The sequence below is a fragment of the Acipenser ruthenus genome, chromosome 14 (assembly GCF_902713425.1).
Source record: "Acipenser ruthenus chromosome 14, fAciRut3.2 maternal haplotype, whole genome shotgun sequence".
In the NCBI taxonomy this organism is placed as follows: Eukaryota; Metazoa; Chordata; class Actinopteri; order Acipenseriformes; family Acipenseridae; genus Acipenser; species Acipenser ruthenus.
This window is the reverse complement of record NC_081202.1, coordinates 12,800,404-12,827,948: the sequence shown is the minus strand read 5'-3', so window position 1 is coordinate 12,827,948 and position 27,545 is coordinate 12,800,404. Positions and strand designations below refer to the sequence as shown.

The following is a 27,545-nucleotide window of genomic DNA, read 5'->3' as shown; positions in this document are numbered from 1 at the left end:
GAGGGATACCCTGCCTATTGTATTAATGAACCCACACATGTATAATTAAAAATAATTGTACACGCTAGTTATGCAAGGCTTGCAAATTGTTACTATTTACTATTGATTTTGTAATTTCATCAGTTAGGCTTTCACAGAGTTAGTCATGAATGCCTGAACTTTGGCAAAAGACCACTTGGCTACATATTTTTTTTGTATTATAATTTAGAAACAATTACATTTCAGATGAGGTCACAGTATTTATCTCATTTTGAGAGACTTTCCAAATATATATAATCACTCCCAGACCATGAGATGACCCTTAGACTTTGATTTGCCGAGAGAACCGGATTTAGATTTTTTTACTTTAGCATTAGATTTATTCTTGTATCACTCAGGAAGGTTCTCAAAGTTTTCAGAACTTCATATTAACATTAATTTAAAACTCCAGTAACTAATAGAGTAGCCTTATACAGTAAGTCAGTGCATGTTACATTTAGCTAGATAGTGTTTTAGGCCTGTTAGCCAAAGTAAGACTTTATATCTTGTAATGTACATGTCATGGAGGCCCTCAATTTAGTGTTGTTTTCTCTAGCTGTAGGTCTTCCAAACTACAGTATGTGGAAAATAACTTTGATCTGAAAACATATTAAAGTAAAAGGCATTTAATGCACATTTGCTGACCTATGGATTGTTGTGGTTGCAATGTAGTACACGATTTTATTAAAACATTAATTTATATCTGCTGACAATGTTGTAGTATGCAACAATTGCTGTAGAGCTACAGTACTTCATATGCACCAATGGTGTTGAATTTGAGGCACATAAATTGAGGTGGTTGGGACCCCCATTCAGATTCATATCACATACACAATTACTCTACCGTAATATTCTGTCAATTCCATAGTTATCAAAATTAACCAAGTAGCAGCTATGTAGGCAGGGTTCACATGAGACTGTGCATTTTGCAGCCAAATATCTCAAAGCAAGTTATACTCCACTGAGATGATTGCTGCTTTTTCAGAGGCTTCTTGGAATAAAGTAGAAAATAGTCTGATTTCATTGTGAAGTTACCAAGATTTGTATCGGGTCGATCTCGCAGTTTTCATTTTTGCCAGCCTTTTGATATTTAATGTTGGCTCCCATTATGTTCTGGTGGCATCTTGAGGTTTAAAGTAGGCAGCAAAATGTGGAGGCTCCCTTCAGCAAATGTACTTTTTTGGGTAAGTTCTTTGCTGTCTGACAGTTTTAATACAAAATATGGTTGAGCAGTACAATTTGTTGAAATGAGGCTGGCCCACATGGGTGGTAACAATGTCCTAATTTTCTTTACATCATGTGTAGATGTTGTTGATTCATTTAGATTTTTAAAATGGGCCACCTTTTATGACCCACAAAGTGCAGTGTCAAAATGATTACTGTTGCCACTTCAGGTTTTATCCGGCTGTGCCATCATTGTCAGAGGCCAGCCGCGCGGTGGACCTCCCCCAGAAAGACAGATCAACCTGAGCAATGTACGTGCAGGAGCCCTTGCCCGAAGAGCAGCCCAAAGTCAACCTGATGCTAAAGACACTCCTGATGAGGTAAGAGGAAATACTGTTCTGTGCATGCCTGTATTTTTAGTTTATGCACGTTAATGTTTTGTTTTCTTACGCAGTGAAGATCTTGCCTCAGTATATTCAAACTGCCTTGAAAATATGGTGTTCATTATATTTACAGCTTCTGTTTTTCGTTTATTTCATTTTTCGCTGTGTATTTGTAGCTATTTGTTATGTAAAGATTTTTTTTTTTTTTTTTTTTAAAGGGGACTTTCGCTTTATACTGTATGAAATTGTTTTCGGTTACTTCCCAGAATTCTTTGGCTTTTTTCTGTCATAAAATATAGTAACTCGACAGTACTTGCACACTTCAATTGTACCTTCTTTCCTTTGCTGGTTTCCGCAACGAAATCCTTGTGGTCACGGGCACATTCTTCTGGGGTTTTTGTGTGTTTTAATATATTTTACCACTTTGCAATTCTGTTTTAAATTCCACGAGTGTGTAAATCAACGCTATTGAACTGTGATATAGCTTTGTCTCGCGAGCAAGAACAATGCTCCGTATTAAATTGTAATCTTGTTTTAAATCTTGCAAGCATGTACAATTCTCCAATAGAAATGTAGGAATTTGCTACCACTCCATAATTGGGGTGGGTTTAATGTACAAATCAATGCGAGATACAAGTCAGGAAAGAGGGACATTGCCCAACTGCTCTGGGTTTTTTTTTTTTTCTAGTTCACGGCAAAAGGGGTCAAATTTCATTTTTTTGTATCGGGTATTTTATTGATTTATCGGTTAAAAGCTAAAATCAGAAGCCCTAATTATATTTGAGGGCAGTGGTTCTCCGCCCGCTCCATGTGCAGCCCCTACAGAGTTGTCTCGCTGACAACCAGTTATACAACTGCAGTTTGAGAAATGTTACTTCCTCCAAAACGCGCTGTCATGATACCGTGGCCCAAATGTGTTTTAGTGTGAAAAGTTTGACAACCCCTGATGTATGCTGTAGCTTTGACTCTCTACCCCTGTGTAGAGGTAGGGGAAATACTTTTTTGCAGTCTGCCGCTTTGGAATTTGTAAGGCACCCAGGTTTCCTGCTCTGATGTGTTCTGTGGAATCTGCATGGCAAACAGTTAAACCTTTTCAGTACCTATTTTTGGTCTACATGTGTTGTCATACACGATGAGGGTAGGTATTCCATACATTTGGTAAGTCAATATTGCGTATAAATGTGATGTGCTATTGTAAATATTATGTCAATACTTGTCTTGTAGCCTTGGGCCTTTCAAGCCCGTGAGTACCTCCGGAAGAAGATGATTGGGAAGGAAATATGCTTTACTGTGGAAAACAAGACCCCCCAAGGACGAGAGTATGGAATGGTTTACCTTGGCAAAGGTAATGGGATGGTAACCTTCAGGGTTGGCTGATTTTGAATCACTTGATTTTTAATCATCTTCATTTACTACCTATTTTATAGTTTCTCAAGGAAAGTACATGAAAAGTATGTTTTAAAATTTTTTTATTAACAGAAACATCTTAAACTCTTACTGTCAATAAACTAAAACTCTTAGGGCTGTATTCTAATCACAGCGCGAGCGCAAGTGCGAATGGCGCTTGCCCCAGATTCTGTGGTGCATAAATGGAGCAAAGATGTAAAAAAAAAAAAAAAAAAATAATACTGCACCAAAATGGTGTTTTTGCCCCATTAGAGCGCCTGCCCCATCATTAACATATTCGCCGAAGCGATTCTGATGACAGTGCAATGGGGCCTAAACTTTGTAAGATTTAACTCCAGATGTAAAAATGAAACCCCTTCCCAGGTACCAGATTTTGAAAACAATATTTTCAAACCTGTAATTGCTATAAAATGTTAACATATGATGAATAAAACACAAATAAATGACCTAAACTGACCTAAATGACATTAACCCCTTATGCTGCTGTGTATTACATACCCATATTCAATACAGAAATGAAAACAAAACCGCTGCTAATAACAGTAATAATCAGTAAACAGTAATTATCAAACATCAAAACGTGTGCCATTATCTACTTGCTCTGTGCCATTTATTGAAATCAATACAACAGAACCCGGGGTTGCCTTCGCAACCACTGCACATTTTTCTTGTGTCTTTTCTTTTGTTTTCATTTTCGTAGCAGACCCTGCACCTTTGTTGCAGTTTCTGCTTCCCTTGTGTCAGAGGGATAGTCACAAATGCGTGTACACAGCTATTTTGTGCAGGCATTGTGATGGATCTGGCTACCGCAGTGCTGTGTTTTGATAGTATTTCGTCGCAGCACTGCCATTTCAAATCAAACAGCTTCCCGTTTGCAGTTGACTTACCTGTAAAGTAGCTGCATGCTCTTCTGTTTGTACAGTTTGTACTGTTCTTGACTCCACATCCTCTTCATCGCTGAGTGATAGATAAGTGCATTACTGTCGCTGGTATCGAAATCCTCTGAACCAACTTCTCTCCCGTTGCTCATTATAGAAAGACCACGTACGTTGCCATGTTTAGCTTTCGCTAAAAAAGATATAAACTACAACTAAACAACAAGTAAAATAACAAAAATTAATAATTTAAAACACTCTATATTTTCTGTATATACTTGTAAAAGTTGAATGGCTTCCTGCAATATCTTCTAAACGCCCACAGGTAGATTGGAATCGCTACATGACACCTAATTGGATACAAATGTCATATGACCATCCCCCGACTTTCATTGCACATTCCACAGTACTAGCACTGCTTTAGAGAATGAAACCTGAAATGTTAGACTGAGAAACCGATCATAGAATAGAATGGGGAAACTTGATGTTCGTAGGTACGGCATGGTACTGTAAGTGGGTTTTCATTTGATGTACGTGCATACGTCATGGTGTTGAAGTGGTTAAAGTTTCATATAAAAACGTAATCATTAAATTCCCTCTCCCCGAGTAGCTTTGTACACAGGGACTGGGAAAGCAGGACAAGATCTGGTCCCTTTGTAGTTCAAAGGGCCCTTTTGTTTTGCCAGTGTTGTTAACATTGTGTTTATCACACCCAACGAAAGACCAGTTCTCACAAACAGAGAACTGGGGCTGGTGCCTGCCTCTATCACATAGACAAGAAAACAAACTGGTTTATTTTATGACAGAGAGTGGTTGTTACCCTCGGGCTGATGACCCTTGATTATGTATGAATTGCTTTGCTAATTAAAATACTGATTACAATCACAGGTACAAGTCTCAAGCCTGGGCTGGCTTGAACTTCAAAGACTTTGGCTGGGCAACTCCAAGAAGGCGGGCTGGTTTTGCCTTCTATTTATCAAATAAATCAGATTAAAAAAATTAATAAGAACATAAATAAATCACCAACCCTGGTAACCTTAGTATGGTACAAAAGGAAATGTAAAAGGAACTGTACTGATCTGCAGCTAATAATTTACTACTAGTTCTGTAGTAAGGCCAAAAATGTAATGCATCCTATTAAATCCAACAGATGTTTTGAAAAGATCATGTAGCTGTTGCTCTGATTTACTTTCTCACAGTAGGAGTGAGTAAAACCCTCTAGCTTAGGTCCCCCCATTGTACGGTTATTTCCATACACATTTGGAATATCTAGTTTATGCTTGGTTAATTTTCAGTTGTGTGATTTCAGTAAGCCACCATGCAAGACATGTTTTGACTACTGTATATACAATGTTACTTGCTCTGCATTGTTTATGATGTGGTTAATTTAGCAGAGATATTGAACCAAATTGAGTAACAAAGTCATGATGTACTCTGCCTACAGATACAACCGGAGAAAACATTGCAGAGTCTCTTGTAGCAGAAGGACTTGCATCAGTCCGTAGGGAAGGAATCAGAGGAAACAAGTAAGAAACGAAGAGCACTTTCTTTTGCTGAAATTGCCTTGTATGCAGCATAAGTAAAATCGCAATACACTTGTATTTTAAAAGGAATCCAATGCAAAGGGCAACAAAATTGTTTACACATCTTTTATATTATTTAACTAAAATTATTAGCTATTTTTTTGTTTAATGCTATCTTTAGTATGTATCTGCAATCTGTAACAACCAGAATATCTACAGCTGGAGCCAAAAAAAAAAAAAATAGGGAAAGTTTTGTCCTACAGGAATCTTATTCAAAACAATATAATTATATTAACAATATAATGCGGGACTTCAAGTAGAACCCAGAGTTGTTTTGCTAATATTGGACGACCTAATATTACTCTTTGTACAAACAAGAACACACATCTGTAATGTTTATGTCCAGGCATAACCATGTACGATTAAGCATCTTTCACTCAAATTGTTTTGATTTCAGTCCGGATCAGGTAAGACTTTGTGATCTCGAGGACCAGTCAAAATCTGCAAAGAAGGGAATGTGGGGTGACGGAGCAGGCATTCACACTATCCGTGATCTGAAGTACACCATAGAAAATCCTAGACACTTTATTGATTCTCTGCATCAAAAGCCTGTTAATGGTGAGTGTATTTAATGACCAGGTAATTTTACATTCTTCAGCTGCTTTTTACATGTCCTTGATCATAAATATGTTTCACATCTAGGAGCTGTATATATTGGTCTTGCCATGGAAATGTCTTTGTGTCACACCATTTGTTGTTTGTATCCAATTAGAAACATTATTTTTCATGGAGTTCAGTATTTTGATTGGCTCATCTACGTGCCATCTTTGCTAGGAGTCTTACAATTTTTGCTTACCATTTGGATCCTGGGTGTACACTGGGGTATAAAGGGGTTTATGAATACGTATGACTAGGGGTCTACTTAAATCATGGAGGATTTACATTTTTCCCGGGTAGGTTATAGAATAAAATTAGGATTTTGCGGACCCGTTTTAAACATTAAATAAACCAAGGTAGATAATATTTCAAAGCACTATAAAAGCCCAAAAATAGTGGTAGTTGCTTCCTTACTAAAACGGAGTGCTGTCATTTAAAGGCAAACATGCAACATTCCCCAGCAGTTGCTGCTGACATTCTCTGTCTCTGTTGTTAAGACTTGCCCATACATTGAGACTGCACGTTCTGCATCCACTGAATTGCACTAAAGGGCAGCAGTGTGGAGTAGTGGTTAGGGCTCTGGACTCTTGACCGGAGGGTTGTGTGTTCAATCCCCAGTGGGGGACACTGCTGTTGTACCCTTGAGCAAGGTACTTTACCTAGATTGCTCCAGTAAAAACCCAACTGTATAAATGGGTAATTGTATGTAAAAATAATGTGATATCTGTATAATGTGAAATAATGTATAATGTGATATGTTGTAACAATTGGATAACTGGATAAGGGCGTCTGCTAAGAAATAAATAATAATAATAATAATTGGTTGGAAGTCTAAGGCAATGTTTTACCAAGTTATACAGATGTGGAAATTGATTAGAAACAAAACTCAATTACCCAAGGGCATCTGGCATACTTTAATAAAGGCACTATATGCAGCACGTCCGTTGTCATGTTTGCCTCATTCAGGAATTTATTTTATTTTATTAGTATAGAGTACCTATTCGGGTTTAAAATTCTAACTGTGTTTAAAAGGTAAGCAGCAGGTTGTTTGAAGTGAGGTGGCTGTGCTAGATCATACCTGTAGTACTGATTTAACTTGGCTACAACCGACATGTCTGCGCTGACTTTCAAGTTTGTTTTCTGAAAGCTGTTATTTGTTTTACGTTCTGTTTAGTATCCTCTGTAGTAGCCTTTCATTTTAATGTGTGATTCCGAAGCGAAATAGCTATCGATTGTATTTACTCAAGTCACAGTACAAGATGTGCAAAACAATACATCCATCTGCATGTACAGTTTATTTAGGACATTTCTTGACACGATCCTCAGCTGAAATATACTTTGCTTTTTTTATGGCTGTTTCTGTCAACTTGTATTAAATGTCTTCCTGTTTACCTTGTCTTCCAGTGCATGCAATACATTTGTTGACGATGTTTATGCTGAAGTTTATACATAAAACTAATTGATACCTAAGATTCTTGGAGCCTGTAAATTACATTTAAATTGGGATAATTCTAATAAGTGCCCTGTATGCAGGGAAGATGAATGGAATAGCATTTTTCTCTTGTTGATTATCGTTATTGTATTTACAGACACATATGCCTAACTCTCTTTTTTTTTCTAGCTGCATAGTTAAGTGACATTTAGTTTTTTTTGTCCCCTTCTCCTTAGCTGTCATTGAGCATGTGCGTGATGGTGCGGTGGTTAGAGCTTTGCTCCTTCCTGACTATTACCTGGTAACAGTCATGCTGTCTGGTATTAAGGTAAGGTTTTTTCAATAGTACTTGACACATAACTTAGTTCAAGTTATTATTTTTTAACAGACTTAAATCCCATAAAGAGCAGGTATTGCATTGGAGGTATTTGTTTTGCAGAGGGCTGTCTCTGTTTGTTTAGACAGTGTTTTTAGAACTTTTTTTTTTTTGTAGTGTCCATCATTTAAGCGGGAACCAGATGGCCAAGAAATTCCGGAGCCTTTTGCAGCAGAAGCAAAATTCTTCACAGAGTCCCGCTTGTTGCAGAGAGATGTGCAGATTATTCTGGAGAGTTGTCCAAACCAAGTCATCCTTGGTACTATCCTTCATCCGGTAAGGATAGCAAAAAAAAAAAGCTCAACCATAAACATCTGTCATTTGCTTTTGAAATCCAACCCACTACTCTCTTACAGGACACTAAAATGGTGCAGTTCGTTTTTTTTTTTTTTTTAAATATGTTACAACCCCAGAGCTACAGCGCCCCTCCATAGTGTCCAAAGCTACTACTTAAAATGTACCACACAAGGGAATGTGTTTTCCACCTGTTGGGTGGTAGTTTGTTTTCTGGAAGGATGAAGTGTTAAGTTCACACTACTTTTAATGTCAACTGTAAGGTGTTCTGTAGGAAAAGCGGTTTATTGTTTAGAGTGGTCTCGCCTGTCATTCTCTCTTCGGATGCAGTACTAATCAATAATACTGGATCAATAATAATTTTAATGTGGTTTTATTGTATTCTTTTAATTTTATATGTATTTTCTTCCTTAGAATGGCAACATAACTGAGCTGCTCTTGAAAGATGGATTTGCTCGGTGTGTGGACTGGTCCATAGCAGTGTATACTCAGGGAGCTGACAAGTTGCGAGCTGCTGAAAGGTAAGACACTAGGGAGGCAATAGTTATGACTTTTCCAAACTAAAACCGACATTTTCATAATTCTAAACTGAGCGTTGCTAACAAAAGATAAAACCAATACCAACAATTTCATACGTTGAAAACCTGTTGGTCGTAGCGCTGCGCTGGCGGTATTTTCAGGAGCTCATCACACACTTTGCTGCCTAAAGTCGGTTCATATTAACATCCCGTAATAATTTTAAATATAGTAACATAAATCAAAAGTTATAACAAGGCTTACATGATTGTGGCAGCCATCAGTATTAATAACTGTGGCTTCATACTTAGACACTTCCCTATGCTTCCTGCTGAGGTGACCAATGGTCTACTCTTTTATTTATATATATATATATATATATATATATATATATATATATATATATATATATATATAATATATATATATATATATATAATATATATATATATATATAATATATATATATAATATATATAAAAAAAAAATCTAATTAGGTGTCAGGGCTACCATACAGTGCACAGTAAGCAGCAGTCACCAGATTAATATAGCAGCTTTGTGGATTTGCTGCAAATGAGTTCAAGAATCCCAAAATGAAAAATGTTTATTCATGTTAGCAGCAAGTTGCCAGACAGTAGATCATATAGATAGACATCCCGAGGGAGTAAAGCTGTTAACAAGGGCTGAAAAACCACAACAAACACAAATAACTGCTATATTAAATAGATACAAATAAACAAACATCTGATCTGTTGCATTGAAGTTGATATGTTCAAATAATTTTCAGTTTAGAAAACCACTACTCAGTTGGCCACAACCGATGGCAGTGACAATGATTATACTAGGAAAATAAAACAAATTTACTGTCTTAATAAATTATATAATACATTGACTGATACAATGACTGTATTCAGCTTATTTTTCACAATTGTATTATTATTATTATTATTATTATTATTAACAAAGGCATGTATAATAATGGTATGTCCCAGTGTTTCGGTTTTAAACTTTAATTTCGATTTTACCGAAAACTGTTTTTGGACATCAAAAACAGCTGAAAGTGTTGCTAAAATTAACCGATCATAACCGACTTGCATCCCTAAAAGAAACCCTGGTTATTATCAAAGATCTCTACAAATCATATCTGGATAAGGGCTTGTATTTAGTTACTGCTTTGTCCCTCGAATGTTGCTAATCCTTCATCATAAAGCAACAAAGTGTTGGATTGCAGTCAGGTGCCACATAGGGGTTAGACTGTATACCACAGTCCCAGGTTTACAGAACAGTCTCGACATGGATGACATCAACATAATTGCATCTATTCTCCCCAATTTGAAATACCCAATTATTTTTAGGCTCAGCTCACCGCTACCACCCCTGCACTCTCGGGAGGGGCGAAGATGAACACACGCTGTCCTCTGAAGCGTGTGCCGTCAGCCGCCCGCTTCTTTACACTCTGCAGACTCACCGTGCAGCCGCCTCAGAGCTACAACATCGGAGGACAACGCAGCTCTGGGCAGCTTACAGGCAAGCCCGCAGGCGCCCGGCCAGACTACAGGGGTCGCTGGTGCGCGGTGAGCCGAGGACACCCTGGCCGACCTAACCCTCCCTCCCCCCGGGCGATGCTCGGCCAATTGAGCGCCGCCCCCTGGAAGCTCCCGTCCACGGTCGGCTGTGGAATAGCCTGGACTCGAACTCGCGACGTCCAGGCTATTATTATTATTATTATTATTTATTTCTTAGCAGACGCCCTTATCCAGGGCGACTTACAATTGTTACAAGATATCACATTATACATTATTTCACATTATACAGATATTACATTATTTTACATACAATTTCCCATTTTTACAGTTGGGTTTTTACTGGAGCAATCTAGGTAAAGTACCTTGCTCAAGGGTACAACAGCAGTGTCCCCCACTGGGGATTGAACCCACAACCCTCCGGTCAAGAGTCCAGAGCCCTAACCACTACTCCACACTGCTGCCCAGGCTATAGAGCGCATTCTGCACTCTAGCGAGTGCTTTTACTGGATGCGCCACTCGGGAGCCCAGATTTACTATTTTGCATTGTCTTTTGCAGGATATTCATTTCAGACAGCAGTGGGCAGCTTTAATATTGCAGTGATCGAAGAAGTTGATGTGAAGTTTTCTGTTGACATTGCATTATAATTTTATCAACAGATCTGCCAAAGAACGTAAAGTGAGAATCTGGAAGGATTATGTGGCTCCCACTGCTAACCTTGATCAGAAAGATAAACAGTTTGTTGCAAAGGTAAGGCTTGTGTTAAATGCACTGAAGATTGATACAGAATTTGTGCACAGTAAGCCTTTAGGTTGCACTTTGATAAGAGTTCCTGGTGGTAATGAAGGGAGGCATACTTCGTTTTATTAAAGATTTGAGTTCTTGTTTGGGAATAGTCACTCCCACTAGAGAGTATAAACTGACTGTAAATTAGAGCTTTTTGAAGTCTCAACAGCGCTTAACCTTGAAAAATCCCTTGCTGCTAGCTAAAACTTATGAAAATGGTTTGCATTATTGCTGAGTGAACTCTAATGTCTCGTTTGATATCTGCAATTACATTAGATTTGGAGATTGCCGTACATTGATATTCAAAGTAAACATGACTTCATTCTAAAGTTATTATTTTCGATGTGAAGCATATAGAGTAAAGTGTCCCCAGTGGCTCACCTAGTTAAAGCACTGCTGCTTGAGTGCCTGGTTTTATTTCTGCTCTCAAGTTGCTTGGGACCCACAGGGAATGATTTTAAGGCTTTTTTTTTTTTTTTTTACTGCATCTCTTTGTATAAAAACAGGTATTTCAAGAGATTTCATGATTTAAAATTAATATTTATTACAACAAAAATATAGCATTGTCACACTCAATATATAATTATGCAATAAATGTTCCAAAATATTTAAATGTGTGCCTGAAAAACAGTAATTGCTCTATTGTAGAATATTTCATTTGTCCAATTTTTAGACATCCTATTTTGACCATCCATGAATTAGCAAACAAAATAAAAACATAAATTTGATCTAAGCAGCAGTATCCCTGTACAGCTGAAAGGATGGTCCTGAATATTTTGAATAATAGTTACTTGAAGTTGTTGAGAAATGAATAATGAAATTTAATTTCTAGTGTCAATTTTTATGGTTATTTAGCCATTGTTTGTATCACAAGAGAATGATGTTTGTTTACTCAGTCATCACCTATGCTTTCCTTACATGTAGTGCTTAACTTGCCTTGGGTTTAATATGTACTTGTAACCCTGCTCGCCCCTCTCCTCTTATTCTGTGCAGTATACCTAGTTATAATGAATATTGGAATGCAGTCGCTATAAACAGGTACATGAGAGCTATTAAAGACAGATATTGAAATTTGAAAAGGAAGTGCAGGGTTACATTTATAGCCATGGCAAATGGAATTGTACACCTATCAAATCTACAGCAATGCATGTGGTCATGAATACTAGTTAGAGGATTGTGACCTTCCTCTGTTGTACATCCACTACTTATTAATCTGTTGCCATATGACCAGTAAAACAATGTTTTCACTATATAACCATGGGTTTACTGTAGCCAGTGCACTCAAATTGTGTTTAGTAATTTCAGTCAGTGATCTGGTTTCACCTGTGGTTGATGACCAATTACAAAATGACCACTAGATGGTACTGTTGTAATATAAAATCCACAGTAAAACTATGAAGACACGCCATTTTTGCAGGGCTAACCTAAACATCATACATATGCAGCTGCTCATCGACTTGCATGTTATTGATTTTATTTTGTTTTTCGAGGGGATACATGAATCAAAGTAAGACAGGTTGTAATGGTGTTTTATAAATAGCTGAGGAAAGCAACAATAGTTTTTTTTGTTGTAAAGAATTTGAATTTTGTAAACCCATTAATGAATGCTGAATGTCAGAATACAATGGCATTGTTTTTTTTAAATCAAACTGTATCCCACAATCTCTTATATTTTACCTATTGATGCTGAACAGCTTTTCATCCGTAGACTGCTATTGAAAGTGTTTGTTTTTCTTCTCTCAAATTATTGCTGGAGAAAGTTGGCAGCTGGATTAGTTCAATGATGTCATTGAACAATGTAATATTTAACACAAAATTAATCCTCCAGCGACTTCTTCTGTTATTAAAAGGGGAAGAGGAGGTGGGGCCTCTACAAAATGAATACATGAAGACCAGTTGTTCTTGTCTAAAGTGTTTCATTTTAAGATTATGATGTCCCTGGTTTAAAAAGAAAAAGCAAATTGGAATATCCTTTCTGCAGTATCTGGAGAACCAGAAAGACTTGACAGGCTATTAATCACAATACTGTAGGAATGTGATTTGTCCAACTTGGGGATAATACTTCCAGACTGGAAATCCTGCTTTCAATTCATGATTATGCCGGCTTCACACACACAGTGTCTTTTAAAGGACTTCGGGGCAACATGAATGTAAAGTATGACTCATGGATCACGACATTCAGAACTTGATCTAAGGGTGCCCAGAAATGTAGAATGAATCCAGCAAAAGAGAAAACATTATAGAACAGTACTGTATCCATTGTGAAAGACTCGCTAGCGGTACCAAATTTTTTTTTAAGCGAAGTTCCTGTTCCTTTAGGCGGAGCATCTACAACGGAACATTCATTTCACCACAAGGGTGTTCTCTTAGGCAAAGTGTTCTCTGAGAAGACTACTGTACTTCATTGTGGTGCATTGTTAAACTGGGACTGTGGCTGAATCTTTGTTTTAACTTGCAGCAATGCAGACCAGCAAGTGCTGATATTTAATTTGAATTTGTGTAGCTTTACTGTAATGCAATAGGTTTATATTTAGATCTTTAAGTATTGTTAATTGCATCCTTTTTTTCTGTGAGTAGATTTTATTAATACAGTGGAATGTAAAATGAGATTGGGTATGATTGCTGAGCTGACCTTATTAGAGTTTTGACTTATTTTAAAAGCTCCTTAATGCCGGATTATTGGGGGGGTGTTGGACAGTTGGCTGCAGCTTGAAGAAACCTTTATGTTTTTAATGAATGTGAGAGAAGCTTATTAGAGACCAAGGGTAATATATTGGTCCTGCTAGGATAGGCTTTTACAGAGGAGGCCTGACTGTGGAAGCTGAAATGGATTTTTGCCTCCCTGTGGTTTAATTTCTGCTGTGTCAAAAGGCAGTAGGTCAGCGTAGACGGGTGGATGGTAAAACTGCTAATGCCGTCCCTGGAGGTGAGCTGAAAGCTAATGTAAGTCCACCTTGGCTAAACACTTTTGCGATGGAGGTGCTTGTTCTTGGCTAAATAGGAGGTGTATGCAAATTTTAAAATCGCTGACCTGAAAAGATTTTAATGATTCCTTGTCTTTGTGTTTTGTAGCAGATTGTGTGGCACCCCAGTACATTTTAATTACCACCAAAAAGTATGTGGGATCTTCATGTTGCAACTTTAATTGACTTATCTAAAACTTGTTTACTTGCTAGCTGAGTCCATGTCATTTTGTGCAACATATAACTACAGTGTATTGCATTCAGTAACTTGGCTGCATTCACACTGGGTCTGTTTCAAACAGACTTGCTCTGCTTCGATTTGTTTGAAACAATGTATCAAAGTGCTTTCTGTTCACACTTATCTGCGAGCAAAGGGACAGAGTTTTTTTGGATGCCAGCTAAAGCGTTTTTTTTATTTTATTATTATTTTTTACTTATTTTTTTCCCCCCATTTTTGTTTTTTCAGGACTGAGTTAGTTTGTGTTCACAATGCGGTTTGCAAGTGCACTCGGTTGGTTTTTATATGGTGTGTGAACTGGATGTTTACAATATCTTGCAAGACATCTTGGTATCTTGAAAGATGGCAGCTATTGATGTACTGCTCTGGTTTTTAATAGCATGTTGTAGGTTCTTGCATATTGCTGTGTAAGAAAAGCATAGGAACTATGGGAGCACTTTTCTAATTTAATGAATACATTTGTTGAATGCCTATTGTAGGAGAATAGTGCAGTATTCAGTTATGCAATACTTCACTGTTCTCCTACTGTAGCCATTAAACAAAGTAATTTGAGGAAAGACTGATTTTTATATTTTACTATTTGTAAGTTTTACCCTGTTTGGCTTGGAGTTTGGTGTCTGACCCAAATTTCTATCAGAGCATCAGTTTCTCGCACCATCCATGTAGTTTAACAGATTTCCAGAGTGAAAAATCGGGGCGTTTGTTTTTTCTTCTATTCACTGACACCGTAGCAACTCCTGAATCTGTTAAAATAGCTGTATAAAAAACACTAATAGTTAAAAAATTAAACATTGGGTGGATTTAGTGCCGATCATAACTCATTATTTCTTTTATATGGTCATCTAGTCAATATGTTAAATATCCAAAAAGCCATCCTAAAAAAATAGATCAGTTATTACAAATTAAACAAGTAATAAACACATTATAAGAATGATTTAAACAAGTAATCAATACAATTTAGTTTTGTATGGAGCTAGCGCAACCTAATAAATTACTGTGCTGTTAACTTACTGAGCACACAGATACAAAAAATGACTAACATTTACAAACATTTTTGTTTTTTGCTCTACTTGTTTCATCAGAATATGAACTGAACTACGTGCAAAATGTTTACTTCCGAGTCAGGTCACCTTGTATAGTTCGATAGATTTTCCTGTCTGAAAGAAATGGCGCTGTATTGATTTTGGGGCAGTTGTTGTGTGTGTGTTTTTCTTTTATCACAAAAAAACAATTTGAGTTTAAAAACAACCATTTTTTGGAGCAGACTCCATTCAGTTGAATTCTTGGAAAAACTCTCCCGTAACTTGATTGAGGTGATTCTGTTTCATTGATGTAAAAAAAAAGCAGCTCCTTATTTAATTTAAACTGAATACAAATGGTGAGTGACGTTAAATTGATTTAATTAAATGGTAATTAAGAGGAAAATATTGCAAACAGGTTATAACAGTTTTGCAACGAGTCACTAAGATTAAATCTGTGAAAAGCAATTTAACTGAGCTCACTTTTTGTGTTAGGTTTGAATAAAAAATAAGCAGCTGCTGTTTTATTTATTTTTATTTATTTGTTTCATTCATTTTTATATTATCAATAAAACAGATTTATCGTCACACTCAAGTTACGGGAGGAAAAACAAGTGATCTTGTTTCACAATTGACGCTTTTCCAAGAGTTTAATGAGAAACAATAACTCGATAACTTTAAAGGGAAATTACCTCACCAAAAATAAAAACCGAAAACAAAGAGCCCTACATATACAGTAAAAGTGAAAACATGTATTTGTACAAGAAGAAAAAAGTTAGAGAATCTGCCCAATGTTAAATGACAAATATACAAAACAAATATGGGAAGTTGGAATTAGCAGTGATTTGGCCCATTTTTTGTAGTTTTCTTGAGGTTCAACAGGTTACAAGTACAGATTTCAATCAAACTTGACTTCTTAATGCCCTTCAGTATTGCGGGACATGGTTTGGTATTTCAATTATTTCGAAAGAATGTAAAATTCTAGGGCTGTAATAGCCATTTATAACCTTTCAACCTCTTTCAAGAACGTAACAAAATGAATTGTACTGAATCCTGAAAGTTTTGTCTCAGGTTTTACATTAGATTGTCTCACTGGAAAGGTGAAATAGACTTTTTTTTTTTTTTTTTTAAATGTGCAGTGCCCATGTTCTACAGTTTGACTCTCATGGGTTTTTTGTCCATACAAAAAATAATCACTTTTTTTTTTCCTTTTTCTCGATCTAGGTAATGCAGATAGTGAATGCAGATGCAATTGTAGTGAAACTCAATTCTGGGGAAAACAAGACCATCCATCTGTCAAGTATCAGACCTCCCAGAATAGAGGGAGAGGCAAACCAGGTAAGAAGTACAGTTTTTTTGTATGTATTTACTCTGAAGGATATTACATTGCATTTGGATCACAAATCCATTTTCTAGATTCTGCTGTTCACAATGCAACAAACTATAAAATGCATTTTGTAGTATCCACATTTCTGCTATTTACTTATTCTCCAGTATGTATACTTAAACATCCCCGAAAGTGGAGCTTGCATGAGTTTGCTACCCAGCGGGCCGTATCTACTAGAGCTTGGTTAAGCCTCCAAATAGCAATCGATTAATTGGGCACACAAAATATAATCGTTCGAAAAAATATCTATGATTGTGCCACCCACAGAAATGTTCGCCCCCTCACACCAATGTGATTATTTTAATATCGCTGCTCTTCAGCAAAAGCTTGTGCACAGCAATGGAATGTGAGGGGTAATTAACTGTAATATAGCTTTGCACATGGTACTGTAGGAGTACCAGCATAAATTGATCAGCTGTGGGCGGCACTAATTGTGCTTGCATTGATTAGATGTGGTCATCAATCTGGAAACCCAGGCGGAGCACGCAGCCCGGTTTGAAAAATACATCGTAAAAAAAAAACAGTATTCCCAGGTTTAACAGTTCATTTTTAAACTCCAAAGAAGCACAAACTATATACTTAAGCTGGATATATTACATTTTTTTTAAATCCCAGAAATGGTTAAATGTTTGTGATACTTTTATGGCTGCTGAAGATACTGTAACTGAAGCCCAAAACTTGGCCCATCAGTTTTGTTCTATGCAGTAATCCATACATGCCAACAGCCCCTATATGGTCGGGACAGTCCCAATTTCCTAGCAAATGTCCCGCGTCCCGATGCATAGGAAGAAAGTCCTGATATTTACCCATAGAAAAACACATCTGCTCATCACTAACTTATACAAAGGTAAGAACGCTTCATTATGTCTATTTTTACTGTCATGATGGTCGTGTCATGTCGAGTTGGGGGGATACGTCTATTATATGATGAGTGTTTTTTGTGTACGACTCCTCCCATGTGTGATGCGTATGACCCCCCCCCCCTGGAGACTAGCATCCCTCTGAACAGTTTCCAAATGTTGGCAAGTATGGTAATCTGAATGGCCTAACAGTGGTGCTGTCGCAATAACAAGCAGCTTGGTTGGGGAGCTGGAGTGTTGCAGTGAATGATATCGTTGCAGATTCACCACAAGGCTCCCCTGCTGCATGTTGTATTTCTTGTTTTGTTTTTTTTCTCCAGTCTTTATTTTTTTTCCCCTATCACTGCTGGCCAGATGTTCAGTGATTTTTATAGATAAGATTAGACCATACCAATAGCATTTTAAAATGTAAATCCACTCCTGATCCGGGGCTAAATTGTCACTACAAATCTATGTAAGGACTTTCTTTATTGGCGATGGCAAGACCAGGGGTTCTAAGATTGTTGTTTTCGGCAATGTAGACCACATATGTGTTGTGATGCCGCACATGACAGAATATGATTTCAGTTGATTAGAGATATGCAGAGCTTTGTAATTGGGGATCCAGATTCAGTGATCTATTCATGCTAATGGCAATATTGGCATATTTCTCACAACTGGTCACCACAGTACAATAGATTATGCATAAAATGTTGGCAGTCGAAGACAGCAGGCTTCTATTAAGACACAGATGCAGGTTGTTTTGGTCTGCTGTATGTAGAACAGAGGGTCAGGTCAAAGGTAAATGTTAAGACTGCACCCACAAAAATGTATAAAGTTAAAGCCAGAAGTGTGAGAAATAAAATACATATTGTCAATTCAAATGGTATACTTTTAGATGTGTGTGGTGGTGGTGATGTTGTGTGTATTTTTTAAATAAACCTGGATTTAACTAAACATTCAAAACACAATGCCTACCTACAGTGTTGCAATCAAGTCAGTGGCTAAAACCAACACAATATATAAAATGTAACATTATTTTATGGTAACAAAACCCACTATTGCTTGTCGGTCTGGTGCATGAATAAAAGTGCAGTTTCCTTTCCCTAGTACTGTTGTATTGATTAAAATAAATAAATAAAATAAATAAATAAATGCTGGATTAACTGCAGTGATTCTAAGAATTTGACTTGTTTAGCAAAATAGTAACCCTGCAGGCTGAATAAGAATAAAGTCAGCTGTTTAAAGCATAGCTGTATAACTGAAGCTTTAGTACTGTATCAATTTGATAAAAGAAAATGAAGATTAAAATACACTTGACTATAAAAGGTTTTGCCTTTGGGTTGGGCAACAGTGTTTAGACATCTTAAATCCATTATACAAGGCAACATTTTAGCTTTTTATTGAATTGTTATTTTTTTACACCATAAAACAAGTAAACTGCTGAAACTAAGGTATGCAAATGCAGTCCCGTTATCAGGCAATAGTCATTTTCTTGCACCATCTTTGCTTAAAGTTACTAAAGATTATTATTATTATTATTATTATTTAGGCCTATTGTTGGTGTGTGGTGTTTTTTTTTTTTTTTTTTTTTTAACTTTTTAAATTTAAAGACTGCTATTACAGTGCAGTCACTTTTGATAAATAGGATCCCAATGTTCACACACAGAAGATTTCTAGTAGTGAAACCATGTGCGTAGCAGTAAATATCAAATTGATCCATTTCAAAATAGTTATGAAATTCTGTTTTGCTTTGGAGCGCCCCACACTGCACAAAAAAAAAAACTACAACCTGTTTTTTAACAAGACTATTTCAATACAATTGGATAAAACAGTACTCTTATCCAATGAACACAAACTCAAACCAAATGGAAAAAGTAGAAGCCTGTAGATTTATGATTTTGTGGTGTTTGCCTTTCCTGTGGTGTGCATAGGTTCATATAAATAAACCTAATTTACCTTAAACGGTAAAAACGGAAATCAGAAAAAATAAAATGGAAATCGGAACAAAATAACACGGATTCCATAGGGCCCTAGTGTTAGTAATGTACATTATTTCAGTAAAGCGAATAAACAGCCTGTGTGATTAAGGCACCTCAAGGCTCCATTCACGACACAAAGTAAAACACTAACACATTAGAAAAGAAACACGTAGCTGCTATTTATTTATCAAAAGAACGGTGAATAAGATGTCTGTTAAAGTGCTTCCACTGTTTTATTTGTCAATATTGTATTGTGTGTGTGTGCTCAACAGGACATATGTAATTAGTCCTCAGAACACTTTAATTATTCAAGCTAGCTGAACTGAGAAGCTGTGAAAGAGAGGGACACTGGGAAATGAAGTCTTTATTTTTTCATGTTAATGCGCAAGTGCCATTGTTAAGGGGAGGGACGAGTGAATGAAACTACAAATGGAATCTTGTGGACTGTTTTGTTTCATTTTAAATATGCAGTGTTTTTTTTAATGTTTTTTCGATGTTGGGTACACACACTTTATGGAGCTTATGGTATGTTGTAAAATTGACTTTTTTTTTTTTATGCTATTAAAATAGATTACATTTTAGTGCTAACCTACAGTCCTTTATGCTTTTACACTTACCGTTTTGTCTTTAAGTGGATCTCTATGGTACATGCTTTGAATAACAAACCGAGGTTAAAATACGGCTTACAATATTGTAAGTAAAATATGAAATGAGAGAAACATTAAATTTGTGGCCGTTTAAACGGTTAAACGACCGGATTAACAATGGGTTTAAACGTCAAGTCAATTAAATGTAGATTTACAGCCCGAGTCAACACCAGTATGTTTCAATGTGGGAATGTGAAGCATGTGGGTCTATAAACCTCCTGCCTACAGGCTAATTGATTGTTATGCCTTACACTGTAGCTGATTTGTCTAAATGAGTGTAGTATGTAACCTGAACAGACACCATAGTTCTTAATGTAAGTGCTGCAATGCATAAGAGAGGCGTTATGAATATGAGTAATGTCAAAGGATGCTTGTACTGTAGCTCTCTTTGTCATCCCTGCCCACTTCACCTGGTACTAGTCTGACTGGCCTCAATACTGTCGCCAACAAAGGAGTATCATTCTAAAATAGTTTTTCGTAATTCTTGAAACACCTCTTTTTTTTATTGTGTCCTGAAGTGTTGACATACACGTGTAAAGCAAATACATTCAAATGCATTCTAGATCTTGACAACACAGCGTGATCTGTTCAATTCCAGTTTGTCTGTTGTTCCACCTTGGCCTTTGGATGCTGTTAGTTTACATGCCCAAAGAATACATTTGATTGATTTTAATGCAGTACTTTCCCCCAGCTGGACTCTTCCAGGCTTTTGGTGCTAATGCAAAGCCTGTTTTATTTAAGAATATTGTAAAAATTGCGGTATTGGGCTAATTTCACAATTTCCACGCAGCCTGTGAAATCGCGATTTACACAGGGCCTTACTCATTAGTAATACATTTTAAAGTGTACAGTATATGCCACTCCAACAGAACAAGAAATAAGTTCTAAAGCCCCTTGTAGGTGTCTTGCATTTTGTAATGGTTCTTCATTCGAAACTATCCCAAGAACCTTGACTTTTATCATTTTGTATTTTATCCAGTTGTGCACAAGTCAAACCGTACTGTTTTAAAATGGAAAGCATGGGTTCCTTTCTTGGCTTTTAGGAGAACTAGAATGGCTGGACGAGGAGATGAAGGCACATAATACACAGTGTGCAATATAAGGCGTGTTAAAGGAAAAAAAATGATTGAAACAATTGAAAAAACCCTAAAATTTCAGCAGAATTTTTTTACTAAACACAACATATTTTGTTTCTATAAAATAAGACTTATCCACAATTCATTTTTTTTATAACCAGCACTTGAATAAGCTGAATTGGCATTTCTTTGCAGCAGATCATTTAGGCTGTGATTCGGTATACTTTTACTGAAGGGATTTCAGTTGACCTGAAGATCAAGCGCATAACTGTAGACGCCTTTCTTCTCCAAGCTGAAGAGCAATAAACTGCTCCCTACTTTTCCATTACTCCAAATACAGCATGACAGAATAGCACAGGTGCTAAACAGTTTTGTGACACCCAGTACATTTCCTTTCTCCCTCCCTAAGTGGTGGTGCACCAACCCTGTGTGTTCTCCCGCTTCATGGCAAATGTCTTCTAAAATAGTGCAGCTGGCATTTGTAACAACAGGGTTCCGGCTCTTTTCTGAACCTTTTGCCCGGAATGCGAAGTTTATCGTTTGAATTTACTGAAACACGTTGCATCTTTTGAAGTAAGTGTAAAGTAATTTTACAAAAATGTTGATTTATACTGGGTTACGACCCTGTCATAACTGCGAGGGGTGTATACCCCTCCCAGATGTCATTAGCAAAGGGGGTCGGTTGTACCAACGAGATCAAACAATAGGCCACGTTTTACTAAACATTTTAAAACTAAAACAAACAATTACCATAATGAACATTATCATAGAAAGTTGCTTAAAAAAAGAACACAATATATTCATAATAAAGAGTTCTTATCTATAAACAGTAACCCGTTTAAGGGACTCGCTGTCTGTAGCTTGGTGTTATTTACATTATCGTCAGCATATTTTAAGTGATTGGAAGCTGAAATTACTTTTAAAACACACTTTTTTTTCTTATACCAATACAGTTTGTTTGAAAACCAGGCTTTAATCACTGATAATAGGTGCACAGGCAGTGATTCTGTGAGCGCTTCAGGGCTCAAGCACCAATGGGGAAAAATAAGGTCCTGCACAGTGCAAATACATCACCTGTTCTGTCAATATACAGAGTGGATGCTTCACAAGCACAACTGTTATTGCATCGTTTGAAAATATAAAATCCATTTATACAAAGTCTCCCAGCTTTCTTGAAAGTATCTGCGTTTCCCTCGTTTTTCTTTTGTATTTGTTATGCTGTCATTAGTATCTATAGTAGATTCAGCGTCCGTCAGTTCTGGCAGTTTCTACTGTACTTGCTGAAGCGGTTTTCTCCCACTGCTAATAAAAAAAAAAAAAGCCACCTAACATTTTCATCCCGAGGGCTACAATGAAACTTCTTTAAATTGGGACTTCAGTGCAGACCACATGTGTACGTGAGTACATTAATTATTGTAGATAGTAATTCATAGCCAGCCAGCATTTTTGTAAATAGCAACACATGTAATGTATAATAAAATAAACATTTTATTTGTGTCATAGGTGTCAATTTCAGGCGGTGCTTCGTGGTCGGCAAGGTGACATGGCTGAGTATTTTTTCCTGTCATCCCGTCTGGTGCTGTCGGTGTCCGTTTCTCAGCACACAGTACAGTAGTTGCTCAGTAACGAGGTGCAAACAGGCGATTGATCGATCTGTATGAGCATTTATGAAGCTGCTTTGTTAAAAACAATGTAAATCTAAATTTGTAAGTGTTTATTTTTTAGCAAAATAATAAAATCTAAGCCTATTTTTAGGGAGCCCAACTGTTGTTGTTGATTCCAACTTGGGCAGTTCACATAAGGACTAGCAAGTTTACATCAGAACTACCAAGTTTCAAAAGGTACTAGTCCTTTGAACTAGTAGCACATTATTGTTAGTTTCTAACCCTGGCTAGAATAACCATTTTGTCCCTTCAGTGATACGTATTTACCTACATATCTTTAAATGCACCGTTCAAAGAATCAATTTTTCAGTAGTTGACAATAATGTTTTGTATTTTCCCCAGATCCCCAATTTGGATATACCCAATTGTTTCGTTTTTAGTGAACTGTAGAATCTCGGGTTTGATGATTCTATGGTTTTGTGTAAAGTATGGTGTTGCTTTGAAGCGAATACCCCAGAAATGCTGTATCAATTCTAAAATAACACTGACATGGTCGAGTCACACGGTAGTAAAGACACAGGACGTCTGAGTTTCTACAGAAGGTTCCGATGTCCTGTAAAAAAAAGTCAGAGCACTTCTGAGAATTATCTGGGATTAAATTTTACAGATGTCGCTAAAATTTCCAAAACCACCTGTTTTGTGATGATTTGTAGTCCTGTGCAACACAGGATTTATTTAGTTCATTTTTAACTGTTGTTGAAATGATATAGTGTGTTCCGGCACACCTTTTTTTTGGGGGGGGGGGGGGGGGGAGGGTGGGGACGACTCGAGCACTCGGGCCTTGTCTGCACAGTTAAGCTGTATTTGATTCTGATATGTCCCTTTGTGGTCCATTTGTATACTTTGGAAAGGCTTTACTGTAGGTTAGGTTCTGCTTGTTAAACTGTCTTGTCAGATGAAACGGTTGCTATAAAGCTGAGCCTTGTCCACCATTTAACTAAAAGAAGCCTTCATGCATTGCCTTGCTTGCTTTGTTTTTACAAATGCATTAGAAGTGTAGTTTGCTTTCATGAAGCGGGGAAGTCCAGGGAGAGCAAAAGAGATTTTCTTCCCAATACCAACTGATGAAATGCAAATCCTTCTAAAATGGAAGACTTCCAATTATGTGGTTTCAATGAGGAATTGGATTTGATAATGAAAGTGATTTAAGAATGGTTTTTGTAAGAAGGGTGCTGGGTTAGAGCAGCTTGATTTTTTTCACGTTTTGTAATTGGACTTTGCTTATAAGATTTGAATAACTCTAGGGTTCTGAAAAATTAACTTTACTATGGATGATGCTGATGGGCTATTGTTTTCTTAATTCTAAGTTAACTCCACACTAACAGTATCTTAAAAAGGCAAGCACAGTGTTGGATTACATTGCAAAGTGTGAAATGCAAATCTTGATATTTGCTTAGATTTACCAAAATAAAAAAAGGAATGGTTCTATTCAAAGGGCCACTAGGATGACAGAACTAAATGACAATTAAATTTCCTTCAGTCTAGACGATGGGTATAGTGTGGGGGGTTAATAGATTAAAAAAAAAAATCAGAAATGATTGTTTGAAATTTACGATGTGGAAATTAACATTCAATTTTATATACCCCTCCCGGTTATATATTCTGACAAGACAACCAGGAATGTTGATTATTTCCCTAGCATTTCTTGCACTGAATGGTGGCTACAATACATTACTGGATTGTTCTGTGTCATTGTTAGTCAGTGATCAATAAGCATCGATGTGTGACGTGTAAACATTTCATCCACGTTGAACCTGTAATAGCAGATCAATGATATACAGCATGTCAGTGTTTAAGCACCAAAAACTAATGACCAAGCTGTTGCAACATCAAACCCAGATTTTTTTATATATATATATATATATATAATGTGTGTGTGTGTATATAAATTTTGCTTTACATGTAACTCGTCCAATATTCATGCTTGGTTATCCAAAAATGTTCACTGCCTGTGCGATTCTTATATAGTTTTGTATCCAAATATGAGCAACATTCTGCATATGAAATCTTTGGCCCGTAACCTGCATGTAACCGTGTTCTTGTACCCAAGTGCATTGAGTCACTGAGGTTGACTGTATGTCGTAATGCAGAATTTCAGAGCTTCAGTTTCTGTAGGTCTTTGATCGTTTTTGCAAAGACAATTGTCACCACAGCGATCAGTCTTGTGATCTTGATCATGTATTCTTTTAATTAATATATCGGCAAGGAAAAACCTAGGATGTGATTGACTTCTTTTCATGCTTTTATAAAGAAAGATGACCATGTGCACTGCACGAGCTTTGCACTGTATGTTGGTGGTTTAGAACCTATTTTAAGTAGCATTCGTTTGGGATGTACCAGGCTGCCACTATTCATTTCTGGGTTATTTAATGCAATATCACCATTTTTATTAAGATTTTGAGACTGTTTGCAAGCAAGTTTTACTCTTATTTTTTTAATTTCCCTGTGGGTGTTACATTCAAGACAGTCAGGTTTATTTTATTGTATCCTCTACAAACCTAGAGCCCTGCAGTTAGGCAATTTGCCTGCAGTTCATATCGCAATTAGCATAGCATGAATTCAAGAACAATTAATCAATGGCTTTTCTAGCACATTTTAAGAAGGATTTAAGCACAATTATTTCTTCTAATTTAACCAACATTTATAATACGTAATGGCATAATTGAAAACTGCATATTTACTGTAGTGGTATGGTTCATTACTTAATTTCCATTGTATTTCTTTAAATCTCCTGTAGCTGAATATTGTATTATGAGAAAGCTGTCTTTTGAGGCATTCAAAGAACAGTGTTGGATGTAAAACTAAGTTGATCTGACTCGTGGCTTTTGGTTGACTAGTCAAGAGGAACACTTGTTATTCAAGATGAAACTGTCTTATGTTCTAGATGCAGCACAGGTTTCTTGTGGCTGCTTTCCTTCGCATGACTGATTAATGCAAATGGCCTCTCTGACATGTATTGTGTAACTGTCTTCACGGTCACCTGAACTAAACAGTCCCCTGCTCTTGCCAGCCAGTGTAAACCGGAAATGATTCTTTGCAGACCCTTTTAACAGGATAATTCAGGTTTCACATTATATAAAATATGCATCTCCCAGTTGCATGTTGGTTTTAGTTGCAAATAGCTACCCCAACCCCCACCCCCAAAGAAATTATAATGTGTATTCATACACTGTTGTCCTTTTTTTTTTTTTTTAGGGTTATTGTCAATTGGAATTTGACTGCTTGTTCTGCAGAATGGCAACCAGGTCTAGGTTTAGAACAGTAATGTGACTATACTGCCAAAAACAAAACGCCATAGCAAAATTGAAGACATGTCCAATTATATGCCCCAAAATACTGCTCTCAAAGAGTCTTGCACACTACAAAAGAAGAGGCAGAAATCATGAAAAAAGTGTTTAGAATGTCAATCAGTATTCCACTGGCTTTGCCTTGCTTTGTTTTATTGCATACCTTTTGGTACATTTTTTTTTTTTATAAATTTAGTCGTTGCCAATTAACTTCTTTTTTTTTTTTTTATTCTTTTCTCCCCAATTTGAAATGCCCAATTATTTTTAGGCTCACCGCTCAGCTCACCTGCGCTGACTCGGGAGGGGCAAAGATGAACACGCGCTGTCCTCCAAAGCGTGTGCCGTCAGCCGCCCGCTTCTTTACACTCTGCAGACTCACCGTGCAGCGGCCTCAGAGCTACAGCGTCGGAGGACAACGCAGCTCTGGGCAGCTTACAGGCAAGCCCGCAGGCGCCCGGCCAGAGTACAGGGGTCGCTGGTGTGCGGTGAGCCGAGGACACCCTGGCCGACCTAACCCTCCCTCCCCCCGGGCGACGCTCTGCCAATTGAGCGCCGCCCCCTGGGAGCTCCCGCCCACGGTCGGCTGTGGAATAGCCTGGACTCGAACTCGCAACGTCCAGGCTATAGAGCGCATCCTGCACTCTAGCGAATGCTTTTATTGAATGCGCCACTCAGGAGCCCCCTTTTTGGTACATATTTTGATTCGTTTTATGTACGCCAGCCTGTTGTTCATGCCAGCATAATAGAAAATCAATAACCCACAAGTTTTCTGCTTGCATTAGACTGGCAATTGAATTTGTAGTACTCAAATGTGTTTTTTTTTTTTTTTATTCCAAATTCAAGCCAAGCCCAAAATAATACTTTATCAGTTGGGCTTTTTATAAATAGTTAATGTCTTTTGAACTGTCTGAAAATACAAGCTTGAGATCCATTTAAAACCCTACAGAAGCAAGTGACGAAAGTCAGTTTAACTGCATAAAAGCACTGTCTTTGCAGACCTTGGTGCTTGTTCCCAGGGTGTTTTGGACTGAATAAAATGAGGCTTGTCACTTCAGCTCACATGCAAGTAGAGAGAAGAAAGGGGAGGAGAGAGAGGGGAGGACAGCTTTATTTTTAAACATGACTTCCATGTACTATAGTTCTCTTGTTAGAGTTATCCCTAAAAAGAAACCGATAAAGTATAATCTGTTATACTTTGGTCTGGAGCCACAGAGATACAAAATCTGTTAATTCATCCAGTAGTGGGTTAGAACATTGCATTCTCCTTTCCACATCGGCTGATGCTGACTGTCCAGAGCTGAATTTGTTCTACATTTCTTTGTGCAGTAACTACATTTTCTATTGCTAGCCTGATGGTGGATCAAGACAGGTGCAAAGATTACACTCGCTGAAATTGGTAGAAGTTTAGCCCTTAATTAGCAGTTGACCTTGTTATTGAGAGTTGACGTAAACCTGTTTTTACCTACTACTTCTATGTATCTATTTTAC

The 27,545-nt window shown here is 37.1% G+C and overlaps 1 protein-coding gene across 2 annotated transcripts in view; it reads left to right on the top strand.

Moving 5' to 3' along the window:
- LOC117419768 (staphylococcal nuclease domain-containing protein 1-like) overlaps positions 1–27,545 on the top strand; it is a 188,973-nt gene that overhangs the window by 1,598 nt on the left and 159,830 nt on the right. For both annotated transcript variants that reach the window (XM_034032847.3, XM_034032848.3), the window contains exons 2-10: positions 1,413–1,562; positions 2,790–2,910; positions 5,292–5,373; positions 5,828–5,988; positions 7,696–7,787; positions 7,953–8,111; positions 8,544–8,650; positions 10,829–10,919; positions 16,400–16,513. In XM_034032847.3, the coding sequence (XP_033888738.1) occupies positions 1,413–1,562; positions 2,790–2,910; positions 5,292–5,373; positions 5,828–5,988; positions 7,696–7,787; positions 7,953–8,111; positions 8,544–8,650; positions 10,829–10,919; positions 16,400–16,513 (1,077 nt within the window). The remainder of the gene's footprint in view (positions 1–1,412; positions 1,563–2,789; positions 2,911–5,291; positions 5,374–5,827; positions 5,989–7,695; positions 7,788–7,952; positions 8,112–8,543; positions 8,651–10,828; positions 10,920–16,399; positions 16,514–27,545) is intronic.